The sequence below is a fragment of the Alosa pseudoharengus genome, unplaced genomic scaffold (assembly GCF_046254945.1).
Source record: "Alosa pseudoharengus isolate Yale_2024_CS ecotype anadromous, Long Island Sound unplaced genomic scaffold, YU_APseudo_1.1 YU_APseudo_1.1_scf_11, whole genome shotgun sequence".
Lineage (NCBI taxonomy): Eukaryota > Metazoa > Chordata > Actinopteri > Clupeiformes > Clupeidae > Alosa > Alosa pseudoharengus.
The window spans coordinates 29,846,211-29,863,429 of NW_027468576.1; the positions used below are offsets into that span (position 1 = coordinate 29,846,211).

General features: G+C 40.1%; 1 protein-coding gene across 2 annotated transcripts; it reads left to right on the forward strand.

Annotated features, from left to right (window-relative positions):
* The first annotated feature begins 497 nt into the window (after positions 1-497).
* On the forward strand, positions 498-11,593 carry ttc39c (tetratricopeptide repeat domain 39C). 2 transcript variants are annotated; one of them, XM_076278804.1, is made up of 15 exons: positions 498-878; positions 961-1,119; positions 1,533-1,581; positions 2,862-2,987; positions 4,345-4,459; positions 5,399-5,765; positions 6,950-7,118; positions 7,257-7,350; positions 7,614-7,721; positions 7,935-8,044; positions 8,162-8,285; positions 8,436-8,533; positions 8,851-8,955; positions 9,369-9,407; positions 9,514-11,593. In XM_076278804.1, exons 2-15 carry the CDS (start codon positions 971-973, stop codon positions 9,601-9,603), a joined length of 1,743 nt encoding a protein of 580 aa, XP_076134919.1. In that variant the 5' UTR covers positions 498-878; positions 961-970; the 3' UTR covers positions 9,604-11,593. The 2 variants fall into 2 exon arrangements, with proteins under 2 accessions (XP_076134919.1, XP_076134918.1); XM_076278803.1 differs by having other exon boundaries at positions 498-865.
* Positions 11,594-17,219: the final 5,626 nt, after the last annotated feature.

A 17,219-nucleotide genomic window follows, 5' to 3' on the forward strand; every position in this document is an offset into this window, starting at 1 on the left:
CAGTTTAATGACAGTGTTTACATTTTACAATAATACTGTCATTGAACATTTCCAAAAGTTACAGGCAACCACGAATAGGCCATGCAAACAGCCTTGGCATACACAGCATAGACCAATAAACATATTCCTAGAAAATAAATGACCTAAGAAAAAAACTAATGACCTGTCTGTCCAGCAGCACATGCAATCACATGGACAAAATAGGGCTCTCTAAATAGTGGGCATATGATGCTGACTCTGTGTCTTGACTGTCCGCAAACTTACCCGCCAGACACGTCGTTGCGTCGAGGGTGAAAGGTTGTAGCCGTCATCACTGCCGCGATAGATTGATCTTAGCAACCAAGGGTAGGGAGTGGGTGGGAGGAGTGTCTCACGCGGGCATCGGCTTTGACAAAGCTCTGCCATCTACAGCTAATGTGAAACGAGCACAGATCATAGCCTATCTGTCAATCCTCATCCTTTTTACGAGCACTGAATCAGCGACATCCAGTCTGTTGGAACGACTAGCAGCTGAGAGATTGAGGAATACTGCGTCGTGCGGACCGGATTGGCAAGAAGCATTTCATCTCGTTATGTAATTGCACGGGTGCAGCGTCTGGATGATTATGTATACACCACTGGACTTCCAGCAAGAATGACGAAATCATAGTGCTGTGAGGCTGGGAAAGAGGATTTGCCGAGGACACAATATGTTTTGTTTCCAACAGTGATGCAATGGGAATTCATATGATTGCATTCATTGTTTTTCGCATCTGAGGCGCTAGTTGTTGGCCCGGTGCTCTGATGCTCCAGTGACCGCTGAACAAAAAAACGAGGGACGTGTCTGTTTTAGAGGAAGGTGCTTAGCTTCAGCCGTGCCAATGAGGTTCGTTTTAAATGTATGTTAATATTTAGTGCCTTTACTCTTCCCTTTTTATATTAATTTCATATCACGACTTCACCACCTTGCCCTGTTTCAAGCTTCCAGACAATGGCGGGGCCTAACCAATCTCGGCAAGAGCAGCAGCAGGTAGAGGAGAAAGCCAATCAAATTGATGATGCAGAGCTAGCTCTTCAAGGCATCAATATGCTCCTTAACAACGGGTTTAAAGAGAGCGATGAGCTTTTCAGAAAATACAGGTAAGTGTCTAATTATATAAAATATTTTACTTTGAAGGTCTTCGGTTATTGCTTAATATAAGACAAATGCATTACCCTAGGCATTGTTTATTGTAAAATCAAATAATTATTTGTGTACAAGATTAGGCTACTGTAGATTGTAGACCTATTGCCTTTTTATGTAGGCTACTGTCTGTTTATAACCAACTGACCATCCATCTGTTTGTATTATTGACATAAATTAGATCTTGGAAGACCTGAATGAATGAATTAAATAGATTGGTGCTTCAGAAGTTGTAGTAAATAGGCTATTCGTTTTAGAATAAAGAATCAAATAATTAGAATCAAACTAGTTACTAATTACGTTGTTGCCCTAATTATGTTAAGTTTCTCCTTCTAAATGAACTAAAATGGCATTTTCCTACATTTTCCAGAACCCACAGTCCTCTGATGAGTTTTGGAGCCAGTTTTGTCAGCTTCTTGGTAAGTCATGGTTATACTTGATGGCTAATTTGCAATGACCATTCATTATTTTAAGATCTGTTTGTATTGTGCTTGAGTGTCTTATGCCTTCTCAGTATGTACACAACAGTGAATTTCCTCAGGATTTTCTTTTGTGTGCATTTGCATGGTTGTTTGTGTTTACATTACACTGTCTGTATCAGAGCACGATCAGTTTTATTATTGTTGTTATTCAAGCCCAATTGTTTTCATACGTGCATCTGTGTTTACCAAAGAGAATCCAAGAATTAGGGAAAGAGGAGGAGTGGCGGGCAGGGAAAGACCGATGGGACAGGAAGTGGGCAAGAGGCCTCTGCACACCATAATCAAGCAGGCCCCTGATCCATCCATTCACGTCAGAGAGGGGGCAGTGTGATGTGAATGATGATCTCTGTTAGATGTAAATAAGCGCCTGTTACAGTTGATAGACATCAAGCACTGACCAAGATTATTACTCGTGTTGATCCAGGGAGTAGTGACGTGTTTCAGACAAACTGCTTTATAAAGGCAGAATTATTTTAACAGAATGACAATAGAATTTCCTGAAATCAATTTTGCTATATTGTGAAAACCTGGGGCACTTCTGCTTCTTTGCAGAGAAAAAGGGCAGTTTACAAACACACACACACACACACAGCACGCGTCCAATTTTCACTACACATTGAATAAAGGTCTCTTTGTATCCTGTATTGTGAGCCCCATTGTGTAATGTAGCCAATCTGTTTACCACCTGCTAAAAATTCTTGATGTCTTATAAAAGCATTTCCTGACCTAGAAGAGCAATAAACACACAGCTTCACACAGTTTGCGCCAGCTGTGATGTAACCCATTAATCAACTGCTTTTGCTAACCATGGCTCTTATCAGCTCTTGACACTATTATCTGGTGTGCTGGTGACCTGAGCAGATATTAGAGAGAATGTCAAGAGCTGGTCCCACCATGTGTTTTTCTCTTTCCCTCACGCCCACTAATTTGTCCATGGCTTTTCTGTGGTGATATACAGTATATTACATGTAGTCTTTAAGGTGTAGAGGGAGGAAGTTGTTAAAAAGCGTTTGCTTATGTGGTTACTTATGGTGCTAATAATGTTATGATGGAGGTGGTACAGTAAAAGTTGTGTTGTATATCATCCATTGTGTTGTATATCATCTCACTAAAACTTATATTGTCTCTTCACATTTCTGCCCCCTCCTATTGATGAAATGTGTCTGTTATGCCACGTTACTAAGAATGTGTGTTTGTGTGTGTGTGTGTGTGTGTAGAATGCAATGATGACCTTTGAGGATGAGAAAATGCAAACAGCATGTGATGACCTGAAGACAACAGAGAAGCTTTGTGAGAGTGATGTTGGGGTCATTGAGACCATCCGTAACAAAATTAAGAAGAGTGTAAGTCTTTGTGGTTTTTTATTTGCTTGTCCAAGCCCTTTGTCTTTCTCTGTGCATCTTTTGTGGGCCTCTTTTGTGTAGGAGTTATTAATGTGCAGTTATTATTGTGAAGTGAAACAAATATTTGGTACCAACCTTGATCAGTTACAGGCTTCCTTTGATGACCATTAGCCATGGTGCTGTACGAAACAGTAGTTTACATAAATGCCCCTAGATATTTTATCCGTGCTATTCCACAAACAGATTATTCCAAACACCATTTTAGCTAAAGAGTGCTGCTTTCTTTTTTAAACATATCTCAACGGGAAATGTTTTCTTGGAAAACTTCTTGGAGCCAGAAAGAGAAATAAAATGGAACTGTAATGTTTTAGTCAAAAAGCCCTGTAATAGTGACTGTATGAACTTTCAATGATAAATAACAACAGGTGGTACAGTGGATGTTTCCTTGGACACCATGATCACACTAAGTTATGGTATTTTAGACAGGGACAAGGGAGAAGTAAAGTAGTTCTTGCACAACACAGGATGAATTTAACCATTTTGAGAATGAGAATACTGGACATTTTAAATACTTATGAATAAATGGGGTGTTGGATATTATCAGTATCAAGTTCCCAGGCACTGTGCAGGAATTCAGGCCATTTCAGATTTGAAGAGATTTGATTATGTATAATAACTTTATTATAAAAATATTTCTGTTTTTTAACATAACATTTCTGAAAAAATAAATTCTTGTATTAAGCCCTGAATGTGTTAAAATCTATGTTGACACATTGTTCATGTTACATATACTGTCATATAGTAAGATATTACATATATACATATATATACTGCTAAAAAAAATTAAGGGAACACTTCAATCATACACTGGATCGGTACTCTGACACTGTTTGGTTCTGAGCACAAGTAAAACTTTTGAGGCGAGTGTTTTATTTTGCAAGAACTGTCAGACATTCTGTGAATGTAGTTTGAGAAGGGAGAAAAGGGTGGAAGGTTTCAATAGATAGATACAGTAGGGCTGTGCCATATCATATCTCATATTGTATATTGTGATCATTCTTCTATAGTGTAAGATTTTACATATTGCAATATTCATTTTGTTATGATATTTTTGCATAGCTTTGTACACCTCCATGCATTAAAAGATGCCCCTGTGCCTTTTTGGTAGAGCTGTGAGAATTTTTTTTTCAATTGTACACAAATATAATGTATGACGGTATGTATTAACTATAATCTTTTTGCCATATTGAAATCGACATTTTTCTGGCATATTTCCCTGGCCCTAATATACAGTTTCATATGTTGTGTAGAGTGTCAATTTTTATTATTTTTTAAAATTATATTTTGGTTCTTATAGGTGGATAGTCAGAGGCCAGAGGTGACTGTGGTGGATCGTTTGCAGAGGCAGATCATTGTGGCCGACTGCCAGGTTTACCTTGCCGTCCTCTCCTTCGTGAAACAGGAACTCTCAGGTCAGAGTTAAGAGATCGAAGTAGAATTTTTGTCACCTTTGTTGGAAGTTGGATGAGAGTATTTTGATCTGTGTTGTGTTATGCATGAATCATAGTCATTCTTTGAAAGAGTGGTGTTACATGAGCTTCAGTCTGCAGGGAAATGCTTTCACATGAATTATGAGGATGCAGCAAACTGCTGGTGCATATTTTATCTTTTTCGTAAAGTATCTGCTTAGAAAGACGTCTTTTTTTACTGCAAATGTCATGTTATGCAAGGACGTGATAGCTAGCAGCCAGACCAGTGGATACCCTGTCTCTGCTAAATTACTGAAGCTAAACAGGTGTGGGGATGGTTAGTGCTTGGAGAGACCTCCTGGGAAAACCAAGCTGCTGCTGGAAGTGGTGTTGGTGAGCGGCTAGTTGGTGGTAATCTTCTCTCTGGTCAAAAATCAAACCCTGGTAAAATGACGGGGACAACTGTGCTTTAGGAGATGCCGTCCATCGGATAAGATGTTAAGCCGATGTCCTGATTCACTGTGGTCTTGAAAGATCTCATGACACTTAGAAAGAAGACTAAGGGGGTCCCCAGAGTCCTGGCTAAATTCTCCACTTGGCTTATTCAATCTGGCCCCCTAATCATTTCCCAGTGTAATTGGCTCATTCATTCCCTCACTCTCCACCTCAAGCTGGTGTGTGGTAAGCATTCTGGCGCATAATGGCTGCCATGCATCACTCAGGTTGGTGCTAAACATTGGTGATGTTAGTGAGGCTCCCCCTTTACTGTAAAGCTTTGCGTCTGTTGAAAAGCTATACAAATGTTTGGCCACTCTGTGCCACTGCATACTATACATAATTAACTAAAAACCTCCGCATCTCTTTAAATAGTAGGAGCGTTTCTTATCAGATATACTATCATCAGAAGCCCCTAAGACAGACTTATGTCCTTTTTTCCTGCAGCTTACATTAAAGGAGGCTGGATCCTCCGTAAGGCTTGGAAAATGTTTAACAAGTGCTACAGTGACATCAATCAGCTGCAGGAGTCCTGCCGTCAGAAGTCACCCGACCAGCAGGATGCGCTTTCCTCAGACCAGGCCAATCACAACATGCCAGCCGGCGAGGCTGAGGGGGTCACTGCGGAGGCCCTCAGCCGCCTGAAGGGCTCCGTCAGCTTTGGCTATGGCCTGTTCCATCTCTGCATTTCCATGGTGCCGCCTCACCTCCTCAAGATCGTCAACCTGCTGGGTTTCCCCGGCGATCGGCACCAAGGCCTGGCCTCCCTGGCATACGCCAGTGAGAGCAAGGACATGAAGGCTCCACTGGCAACGTAAGCCCTTACGCGTTACTGCACAGACATTTTTATCTGTTTGTCTGTATGTCCATCCATCCATCTGTTTGTCCATCTGTTGTATTTTTTGTATTTTGTATATTTTTCAAATCAAATGTTTTTTATTTTGTATTTTTACTGGACCTTAGCCAGAGTAAAGGGCTGTTCACCCCAAGAATGATAACTATAACGATAACATCAAAAAAATTTCATTCTAGCTAATGTCATCCCCTTTAGATATTCATAAATTAGTCATTATAATTACTGCACCAGTGCAGTGCCACTGAAGTGGACGATATGTACCGTCCGTATGAGACAGTTTTTATAATACAAATATTACAAATATTTATTCTGTAGAATCATGCCATCTTTCAGCAAAAGTCTTATCACGTAGAGAAGTAGCCTCGTTGACACCAGACCCTTCTCAATTGAGAGTGGGTTTGGAAAGTGTTAATTGATTTATGACTTCCAAGAGGGGTGTAACTAGCAGTGAAATTAAACAAATTGGTGCATTAAACTCATACCAAATCGTTTCAGAAGGGTAGCAATCTTGTAAATGAAGGTTTTTAATAGTCGTTTACTCAATTCCAAAGAAATACACGTCCATGCCAGATTTACGTGTCGTGTTTTAGGGACATTGGAAATGGGATTCAATGGCCTCTTGGCCAGGTGGACCTGCAGAGCAAATCTCAAATTTGCTGAAAGTTCGTATAGGTATTCCCAGGCTAGTAGAGACGTTTTCCTAATGGGTGAAAGAAGACTGACTATTTCTCAGAAGTCAGTGGAAGGATTCAATACAGCCAGTCTTTAATTTGCCTTGCTGTTCCTTTGATTTGTGGTGTTAAGCAGCTTTGCCTGCTGAGATAGTTCATGCTTGTAGCCTAGAGGCTGACAGCTTGTTACTTGCAATCTAAGAATAGCCGTGGACTACATGCATAATCAAGTTGTGCAGTTGTGTCGGACCAAAAACTGCTGCTAGATGTACTGTAACTTGTCTGTAATAGTGCTTAAAAAGAAAGATTTTACACTCAAGTTATCATTGCCCTTTACACACTAGCTGTAAATAGTCTATATATATATATATAATATACACTAAAAAAGTGTACAAATAACAGAAAAAAATGGTGTATTAAATCTGATATGTTGCTGATACTGTTATAATGTGTGTCATTTATCATGTTTAGCTTGGCACTCCTGTGGTACCATACAGTAGTGCAGCCCTTCTTTGCTGTGGATGGATCGGACTCGCGAGCTGGACTGCTGGAGGCCAAGGCTATACTTCAGAAAAAGTCAGTGGTGTACCCCAACTCCTCTCTCTTTATCTTCTTCAGAGGAAGAGTGCAGAGGCTTGAGGTTTGTGTGTTTCCTATCTATTTTGTGCATACATACAGTACATGCATGTATTTGAAATTATGAGCTTTTCTTACAAACATTCTTTTTCCACCTACTGTATGTTGTATTTGATGAGTGAAGTGTCCTTTGGTCTTTCAGTGCCAGATCAACTCTGCTCTTACATCTTTCCATGATGCTTTGGACCTCGTCTCAGACCAAAGAGAGATACAGCATGTGTGTCTGTATGAGATTGGTATGGAAAGCTAAACACATGCACATGCACACATACACACACACACACACACACACACAGTATGGCCGATTTACATGTAGATATATCATTTATCTTGTAGACACATCTAATCGCCATGTACACTACAAGCTGACTTAAATACAACTACAGTAACCTACTGAATGTAATCAACTCATCCCTAGTCCCTCATCTTATGCCTCTTTTCTCTGTCTTCATTTATTTATATTTTTCTCACTGGTATTACTGTGGTAAACAAACTGCAGGTTGGTGCAGCATGATTGAGCTAAACTTTGAGGACGCTTACAAGGCATTTGAGAGACTGAAGAATGAATCTCGGTGGTCACAATGCTATTATGCCTACTTGACTGGAGGTAATGAATCTTTACACCTCTGCTCTACACTTTACCCCTTTATCACCTCCTTTTCAGTGATATGAGGTAGTTCCTAATTTATAGAACCACAGTTACAAAGGGAATAAATAACAGCTGAACATCTTATATAAGGATAGATACACCATATTGGTCTATCACTTTGACCATTTCTGTACAGTTGAAAAAGCTGATTTCGTCTTCCATCCTGTTAAGTGTGTCAGGGGGCCTCTGGAGATCTGGAGGGAGCCAGAGGCATTTTCAAAGATGTGCAGAAGCTGTTTAAACGGAAGAACAATCAGATAGAGCAGTTTGCACTCCGAAAAGTAGGTTTGAACAGTTTACAGTCATTTCAAGGCTGAAATAAATCAGAATTGTGGATTATTCTGTTTTCCTAATGGCTCTGTTCAATCTGTTTTTTCCCCCTTTCTTCTATCAACCAGGCTGAAAGGCTTCGAAAAATATCTCCGACGAGAGAGCTTTGTATCCTAGGGGTGGTGGAGGTGCTCTATCTGTGGAAGGCTTTGCCTAACTGCTCAGCCACAAAACTCCAGGTCATGAGCCAAGGTCAGAAGAACTTGAGCTACAGTTGTATTTACACATAGCTGAACATATTAAGAAATGTCAAACTGCATGTTCTCACCCACAGTGTTTTTGTTTGATAAGCTTTTTCAATCTATCGATTGATATGTATTAATTGTACACTTTATTGATCAGTTCTACAAGGCCTGGAGGACCCATCTAGTTATGGACTGAGACATCTGCTCCTTGGTGCCATACAGAAATGTCTTGGAAATATTAAAGATGCAGTTCAGGTAAGTTACTAAATGCAAACGTTTGGGTACAGGATATATAAAGGATATATGTCACGTCTAACATCAAAATATTTCCAATCCAAATACTGTCGGTGAAGTTGAGGTAATTTGGGAGTGTTCGATCTTACCAACTGATTGTTATCATTAAAATCAAATAAAATGTATGAATATGTACTATACTTTACACTATAATGAAATACTGTATAACACACAGTACTTTACACAGGACCTGTGATCAAGAACCTACTAGACCTCAATGACCTTAACTAATCTTTCTGATAATTTTCTGAGTGCATGTTGTGACTTTGTTTTTCCAGTCCTTCCAGCTGGCAGCTAGAGATGACCTGGGCCGGCAGACTAACTCATACATACAACCGTATTCTGTCTACGAACTTGGGTGCATGCTGCTCACCAAGCCTGAGGTAGAGTGAACGCTTTCTCACTTTGGACTCCATACACAGGATTGCTATGCAACAGGCCTCATCTGTGTTAATGGCTGTGATTCATTTAATTATTGGTATTAAAAACAAGCCCAATGGAAAATGCCCTGTCTCTGAATCTACCGCAGGCTCTTTCAGAGGGAAAAAAGTAAATCAGGACAAAATGTCTCAACCAGTCTGTTAATCACATACCCCAGTCGAGGCAGGACATGCCATTTTTACAGGAGTTGAGTTTCTATTTTAGATTTTGGATTGTTAATAAGTAACATAATCTGAAGATAGCCTGGGGGGTCACATGAAGCTTGTATGTTACAAACACATGTAAAACGATAATTGCATGATTGTAAGATGGAAACCCTTAGTACATTTGACTTTTGTAATTCCTTTTCATGCAGACGGTGGGAAAGGGACGCTCACTGCTTCTTCAGTCAAAGGTAAGACAGCTACAATAACTCATTCACACTAAAATAACTTAACTGTTTGGGTGGTGTTCATGTGATTAGTCTCTAATTCTTGGACTCTCGCTCACTTGTTCTGCAGGATAACTACTCTGGTTATGATTTTGAAAACCGACTTCACGTTCGTATCCATTCTGCCCTGGCGTCTTTGAAGGAAGTGGTTCCCCAGTGATGTCATCAGTCTAAGGAAGTTATTGTTCAGTTCCCACCCCACCTCTGACCTCTGCACTTTTTTGTCCTTTTTAAACAACAATTATTAGCCATCTGAATTGACAGTGATATACATTTTACAAACAAAAAAAGCATTTTATTGTTACCTTACATCACTTGTATTCCTGTGAAACTGTTTGTAACGTTCTTCAGTAATTACATCAGTTTATTATTGATCACTTGAGGACCAAGGTTTGAAAAGAGTATGGGCTGGTGGGCATTCTATTTTGGTGCTGGAGGATGATGGAAAAAAATATTAATATTAAATATTAATTAAGTGTAACACCACATTTCAGGCGTTTTGAGCCGAGGACCGTGGCTCTCCTTTTCTAGCCGATACCTCATGTGTGTTTCATCTAATGGCCTGTGGAATCCATCAGCGACACTCTTGGTCTATCTCCTTTGTCTCATTCTACATATTTTTTGAAAATAACAGAAAACATGAGTACAGAGTCTTAGCCGTACTCTATGTCAAAGGTTTTATTTTTACCCTTTTCAAGTCACATGAGAATGAAAATGAAATTTTTTGGTTGAATAACTGCTTGATGGGCAGTAGGGATTATACAGTTCACTGCTATCCGTTTGCAATTATATAGAGCATAATATGTCATATTTGCCAAGAGGGTCATCCCAGATTAAACCCACTTAATTATTTGGATGGATATGCTGTACTTTTCACTGCATTATTACCAAGTTGTATTTTTCACAATTTCCGTCATCTCAGGCCACCTGGCAGTCACGTTTGAGCCCAGTGCGACTGGTCTTTTATTGCAATTCTTCATGACCTTGTTAGTATACTTAAAAGTGTTACGAGCTAGAATACCGTACACTTTTCATCGTAGTTTAAACTAGTGCGCACTCCCACCATATTACACACCTGTATAGCTTAATAGATGAATACTTAAGTTCTTCTTACTGGAGATAACCAGTGCATCCTTACAGTATATTTGCCTTAAAATGGCAGCATCAGTGTTTTTCAGTGTCACCACTTGTGTTTTTACAACCTGTTTTTTTTCTCTTGATAACCATAGATTTTAGCATACACTCAGATGGAATCTGTTGACCATCATGCCTAATCGCAGAACTTACAACAAAGAGAATTCTATAAAGTTCTGGCCATGAGTTTAATCATTTCATTACATGCGCTTTGTCAAAACGACAGCCAGTCCTTTTCTTTACCTCCATACTAGTGACAAGTGCAGCTCCCAGACTTAAATCATTGAAGCAGGGTAACAGAATATCACAACAAAATATGCACTTCGAGGTGTGGGAAATGAGCAATAAAAAGAATAGTTATTTAAAACCGTGCTGATTCTGTGGAAGGTTGTTAAGAAAAGCTTTGCTGCACTTTGTTCTCATGTGTGCTTTATCTCACTCAGTGTACTGTAGCAAGGATGTCCATATTTAATTTGATCTAATATTTGTGTGTTAATGTGTATGTGACTTCCCACCCAAATGTCAAGTGGATTGAAAATATTGGCGTACCGTTCATGTGACCATGCCATGGTATTGAATGGATGGGTGGTCATCTCACATAGACACCCAACTTTTATTCTCCTACAAGGGAGTAGTGCACAACAACATCAGTTCATTGATGATGAACCTATTCTTGACCCTATGCTTTCAAGTCCCAAGCTTTTGACTGGACATTCATAAAGTCATTGAAATGAGGCTGGGGATTGCCAAGGGTCATTCTTATACTCTTGTTTGGCTTCTGACCAGAAGATAGTGAACATAAAGTGAATTAAGTGATGTTCAAGGACTTGAGTTGTGCATACTCTCAGTAGGCGATGCACTGTAAAAAGTGGGAAGTCTACAAAGTCTCAGGGGATGGGGGAGTTGTTATGGAAGTGAAATGGTTAATTTTTCAGCAGGAACTGGTTTTCCTGCATGTTGTGTTTTCTCTCCAAAACTGGGTTAGCTGTAACAATAAAGTACAATATTACCAATGACCTGAATTGTGTTGTGTACTTTGGACAAGAGGGTGGATTTTTGTTTTGTGCACGAGCTGCTGTAGTTATTTAATAACACATTTAAGTAAATATGTTCACTATGATGATGTCTCATTATTGACTTGTCGCAATCTGTCTTGGAAGAAATTAAGAGTCATTGTGACGAAACGGCTACTTTGCGTCATTCATCGACCAACAAAACATACCTTGTGGATGAAAATAACATTACGCTTGTAATCACATAACGCCTCCACCAGCTGGCGTCAATTCCCCGGAAAAGTTCTTCGTAAGTTTTCCAATACGTTCTTACCATTCTTATGACTGACACCTTATTATTTTCCTACACAAAATGCATTCTTAAATTCTTGCAGATACAATAACCTATCCCTGACGTTTAGCCTACCTTCAAATGATTGTTTTGGCAGGGGGACATGGAGCAAGTCCTCGTCTATCAGTATCCAACAAAGATCAAGGTGCCGCCGGGACTTAAAACAATTATTGAAGGCCTCAGCCGAGCTGTTGTGCAGAGACAGCCGGAAAGTTTACCGCACTTCGCCACGCTTTACTTTGCTGAATTACTGCGTTTTAGAACAGGTGCGCCAAACAACTTTAAATCACTGCCAGATAAATAGATAGGCCTAATCATTAGATCATATAAATTTCCCCTCTGATCTTGTTATTTGCTGCACAGCGCGTTCCAAAGAAGGGATTCAAGGGCTTGTGAAACAATTCCATGAAACCAGAGGTAAAAATGTATTCTTGAACTTATTAGGCTATGTGAAATGGTTATAGCTTAATTGGATTTCTTCTGGAGTGGAAATTATACTTGTTAAGAATAATAAAAACATGAATTTTCTTTTTGTTTAGTTACAAAACATCTCTTTACAAAACAAATAATACTTATAGGCCTACAATAAAATCAAGAGCATGTAGAGGAATAACAAGTTACAGTATCTTCACTATATTGTAATGCAACAGCCTTGAATATCTAGCCTGGGTGCCATTCCGAACTTAGAATTGAGTACGACTACGCCAGGCTACACTGTAAAAAATAACATTACATCTTACTGCAGTAACACAAGTATACTTTACTTACTATAGGCTGACCTAGTGTTCTTACTAGAGTAACATTAGTAATGTGCCGAACTTGCATCAATGGGGTCTAAAACTTGAGATACACGAGTAAGCTTCACAACTCAGACCTGAGTAAACTGGACTCACGCAGTGCACACGCGCACAGTCAGCCGAGGGAGCATTCTGGATTCCACAGCCAACGGTCGGCAGTGTTACGGTGTGGCTAACTTTTGGGATGGGAGTGTAACACAGCTTCACCAGTGACTTGCTCTGTCCGGTAAGTTTACAGTATGTATTAATGTGTCAAATGTTTACAGTACAGGTTGAACTAACAGCATTTGTGCAAAACTGTACATTCGGTTTCATTAACAGCTGGGGTTCTAATGTTAAGTTCAACTTGCTAAGTGGCCGATATATGCGCTAGCTGCTAACAGTTTGCAGCTAACTGATAGCAGCTATGCGAGTTAACATTGCCTCAGACCATGCAGAGCAGAAAACAAATATTCTAGGTATTCAAGCCCTTTGATATTTTTTGTTATCGAAGTTATGAGGAAGTGGTGGCGCCTGGGGTCTAGAACTAGCAGCTAGGCTGTATAAATTTGCCAATAGCAGTTGTCTTCATGAGCTCTTAATGAAGTTCAGCTTCTAGTTCTAACGTTTCTCATGAGAAACGCTTGCTAGCATGCTAAGTTGATTCAAAACGTGTAAAGATTAAACTGTGTATGGTTTACGTCGATATTCCTACTGTATTGATAAAACAATTAGGAAGCCATGGTCTTTTCTCTAAAATCTTTTGTTGTGATTTAGCAAGAGGACTTAGGTTGCAGTGTGTGGAATTTAAACGAATGTGCCATTAATTGAGGTGCAAAATGGCGTCATATAATTCCAACGTATGATTGACATTTTAAATTCTATTGTGATAAATGTACTAGGCCTGAAGCAATAGAGAAAATTCAGTTGCCAAATCATAATATTTTTAGCTTAACAGTATTAATGAGGTCTCTGGAGAAATAATTTAAATGAACATTTAATGTGATAAACTTAATCAGATGTTTTAGTTAAACATGGCCAATAGATGCATATTGATAATAATGTTGCCCTCTTTTTCTTTTTGCAGTTGGAAAACTGAAAATGCAGTGCAATGAACTGGACATGTAAGTTGTGCTTGTTTGGATGTGAAGTCAGAGGTCAGTTGCTCAAACACTACAGATTGAAACATGGAGGTTACACCAGAATACGACCGAAAAAAACTGCAGAGGGTGGTGAAAACTGGCCAACGCATCACCGGTTCCTCACTCCCCTCCATCAAGGCCATCCAGGGCAAGTGATGCTTGCGTAAGGCGCGCAGCATCATCAAAGACTGTTCTCACCTCAACCAGACTGTTCACCCCACTCCCCTCTGGGAGGCGTTACAGGTCTCTCTGCACCCGAACCAGCAGGTTCAGAGGAAGCTTCTTCCCTGCGGCTGTCACCCTACTGAACTCTAGCTCTGCATCCCGGTGACAACCAACCAACTAAGCCCCCGCCCGATGCCTCCTTGCCTGTGCCTGTTGAGGTGTCCACCATGACCATGGAAAGCTTGACGGGGGACACCCACCCCCGCGGACAATTGCACTACTCTATCCCACCCATAGTGTTCTATTTATTTACAAATGTACATACTGTAATTACACTTATACATGGCATTTTCTACTGCTCTTCATACTATTCACCCTGCACATACACATATTTTTACTACTGTTATAATGTTACTGTTTCTGCACTACAGTACTGTTACCACACTGCACATAGCTGTATACTGTACATATATGTCTATATGGTTCATACCGAATATCCATATTTATTCTGCTAATACACTGCACATATTTATACCTAATTTATATTCTAAACCACCTTCGGTAAACCAACTGTATACTACTGTTTACACCGCATATTTCTTATCCTGTCTATGCACCACCTGTCTTTGTATATCACATTGCATTTTTCTGCTTTTTTTGCACTTCTATTTAGACGCAAACTGCATTTTGTTGTCTTTCTACTTGTACTCTGCAAAATGACAATAAAGTTATCTAATCTAATAGTGCCAACTATTTGTGTACATTCTGCAAGTAAACTTTACTATCCAACATAAAGTACCCTTTACAACTCAAAGTAAGGGTAACTCATTTAACAGTGGTAAATACAACTTTGTTTTTAAGTAAGCTTTACTCGAGGGCATGAAGTAAACTTTACTAGTTGGAAGTAAGTAACCAGAACTTTAAAGTCTTAAGTAAGGATAACTTCTTCTAAGTAAGCATTACTTGTAGACATCAAGTAAACATAACTTGGAAGAGAAAAGTTTTGTTTACTTAACTTATTTAAGGCAATGAGTTTCCACCCTTTTTTCAAGTAACCATTACTTATTATTTTTTACAGTGTATTGAATATCAGCAAAATATTTGTTTTGCAGTGAAATACCTAAAAAAAAAAAAAACCTGCTTTTTTGTTATTTTAAAACAGTGGATAGGCTGCCTAACCGTGGACTGGGTACTATGAAAGATGTAAAAACCAAGAAACTAGCGGCGGTGGCAACAGCAGCTTTATTTACTGTTCATGCTCATCAGCTGAAATCACAGCAGATTTCAGGCACCATCCCTGCCAAACTGAAAAATGATGATGACAAAGAACAAAGTGTTAGCATCCAGGAGATACTCTCAGAGCCTCCAGCAGCTCCTGTGGAACACTGGAGTCTCTATTCACCTCCACGTATCAAACACAAGGCACCCATGCCTCCAAAGGGCAGCAGGCTTAAAAAGGGCGTGGATCTCACTCAGGAAGTTTCTGCAGGAGCTGCTCCAGAGTCGTCTGAACAGGAAGCAGGAGTGGCCACAAAGCCTTTACCCAGGAAGAAGAAAGATAAGTGTAAACTGGTAAAGCCTGAAGTGCCCACTGATGAGCCTGATCTGGATGTGTCCTTGGTCATAAACTTGGTAAACCCTCTTGAATCCCTGACACAAGAAGAGATGACTCCTTTGAATCATTTGTCTGGACCACCTGTTTCGACAGGATCTGAAGCAAAAACCTCTCATTTGGTTTATCCCCCTGTTCCAGCAGAAGAAGAGGTTGTGGCTACCATGCAGCAAACAGGTAAACTCGTACAATTATAAAATATAATTGAACATTAATCAGATTATGATTAATTAGCAATATTACTATATAATATGGTTCATTGATTTCATACTAAATATCATCTTTCTCCAACAGTGCCTTTATCTCAGCATAGACCAATTGATGGAAGTTTTGTCGAAGGTTCTGATTTTCTACTGGAATTAGAGAGTGAACTTGCAGCTGACCACAGTTCTGCAACAGTGCTGGCCAGTGATCCTCAGCAGCTCTCTCTAAGTCCTTCTGGTAGGATGGAGAACCAGGGTGATTACAAGCTTGTCAGGCCCACAGCTCCAGCTGAAGACCCTCAGTTGTGTGGTGTGACCAATATAGAGTGGACCCCACCCGAAATGGAGGAGGATGTAATAGCTGAGCTTATTGACAAACAATTGAAAAGGCTTCTGAGTGCGAGACCAAAGAAAGTAAACAATGTTAAAGTGACGGCTTCCTCCATATCACAACAGAAACTGACCTTATCCAGTGCTCTAAACCAGGATTCTGAAGGAAAACCCCAAAATATTGATCCAAAGTTGACACAGATTGAGACGGGACCTAGACAGCTACCAAGTTCCTCCCAGAAAGACTCAGAATGCGGTGCCATAGAGGAACCCCAGGTTCCATCCACACAGGGTGCCCAACAAATGCTATATTGGGCTTTCCCAGTGCCTTATGTTCTTCTGGCTGGAGGCTATTTGTCTCAGAATGCTGACCTTACCATTGCCCCTGGGACAACAGTGTCCCCCACCACTGAGGAACCACTTCAGCCACTGACTGTGGAATTGAAACCACCACTGTATGGCATCTCCACCACTCCAGGCACAGGTAAAATCTTGTGTACTATAATAACTATAGAATTTTTATGGGTATATTTAGATATTTCTGTGTAGTATATTGATATTGTGTGTTATATAATTCTCAAATTATTTGGAAACTCTTACATTGAGAGAGGACTTAATGGAAACATAAACAAAAATACTTTTCCCTCTCTCTGTCCATGTCTCTACAGTTCAGTTTACTCCACCTGCAGGAATACCCACCATGCTTTTCCCATTTATGAGGCCCCAAACATGGGGGTCATGGCCTGCAGCTCAGCCTCCTTCAGCAGAGACACCAGCTGGTCAGCCTGGGACAGCAGACCACCCACAGCCATGTCAGGACTCTCAGAAAACTCCACAAGCCTCACCAGACCAGGGACCCATGGCAGCCAACCAGAAGTGTTCCACCTGTCCACAAATGCCCATCGTAACCCTGGCTCCTATACCCTGTGCCCTGAGCCCTGTGCCCACTGGGTGCCAACACCCTGCCCATGAATCATGTAGCAACTCCCTCTAGACACTGGAGGTGAATCATGCACTACTGTACTCCACTGTACTGTACACTACTGTACTGTACCATTCTCTTAATAAAG

Excerpts from the sequence above, each read along its gene's own strand:
- ttc39c (XM_076278803.1), top strand. Across the intron at positions 5,766-6,949 it reads ATGAAGGCTCCACTGGCAAC|CTTGGCACTCCTGTGGTACC; the intron begins GTAAGCCCTTAC and ends TATCATGTTTAG. Across the intron at positions 7,119-7,256 it reads GAAGAGTGCAGAGGCTTGAG|TGCCAGATCAACTCTGCTCT; the intron begins GTTTGTGTGTTT and ends TTGGTCTTTCAG.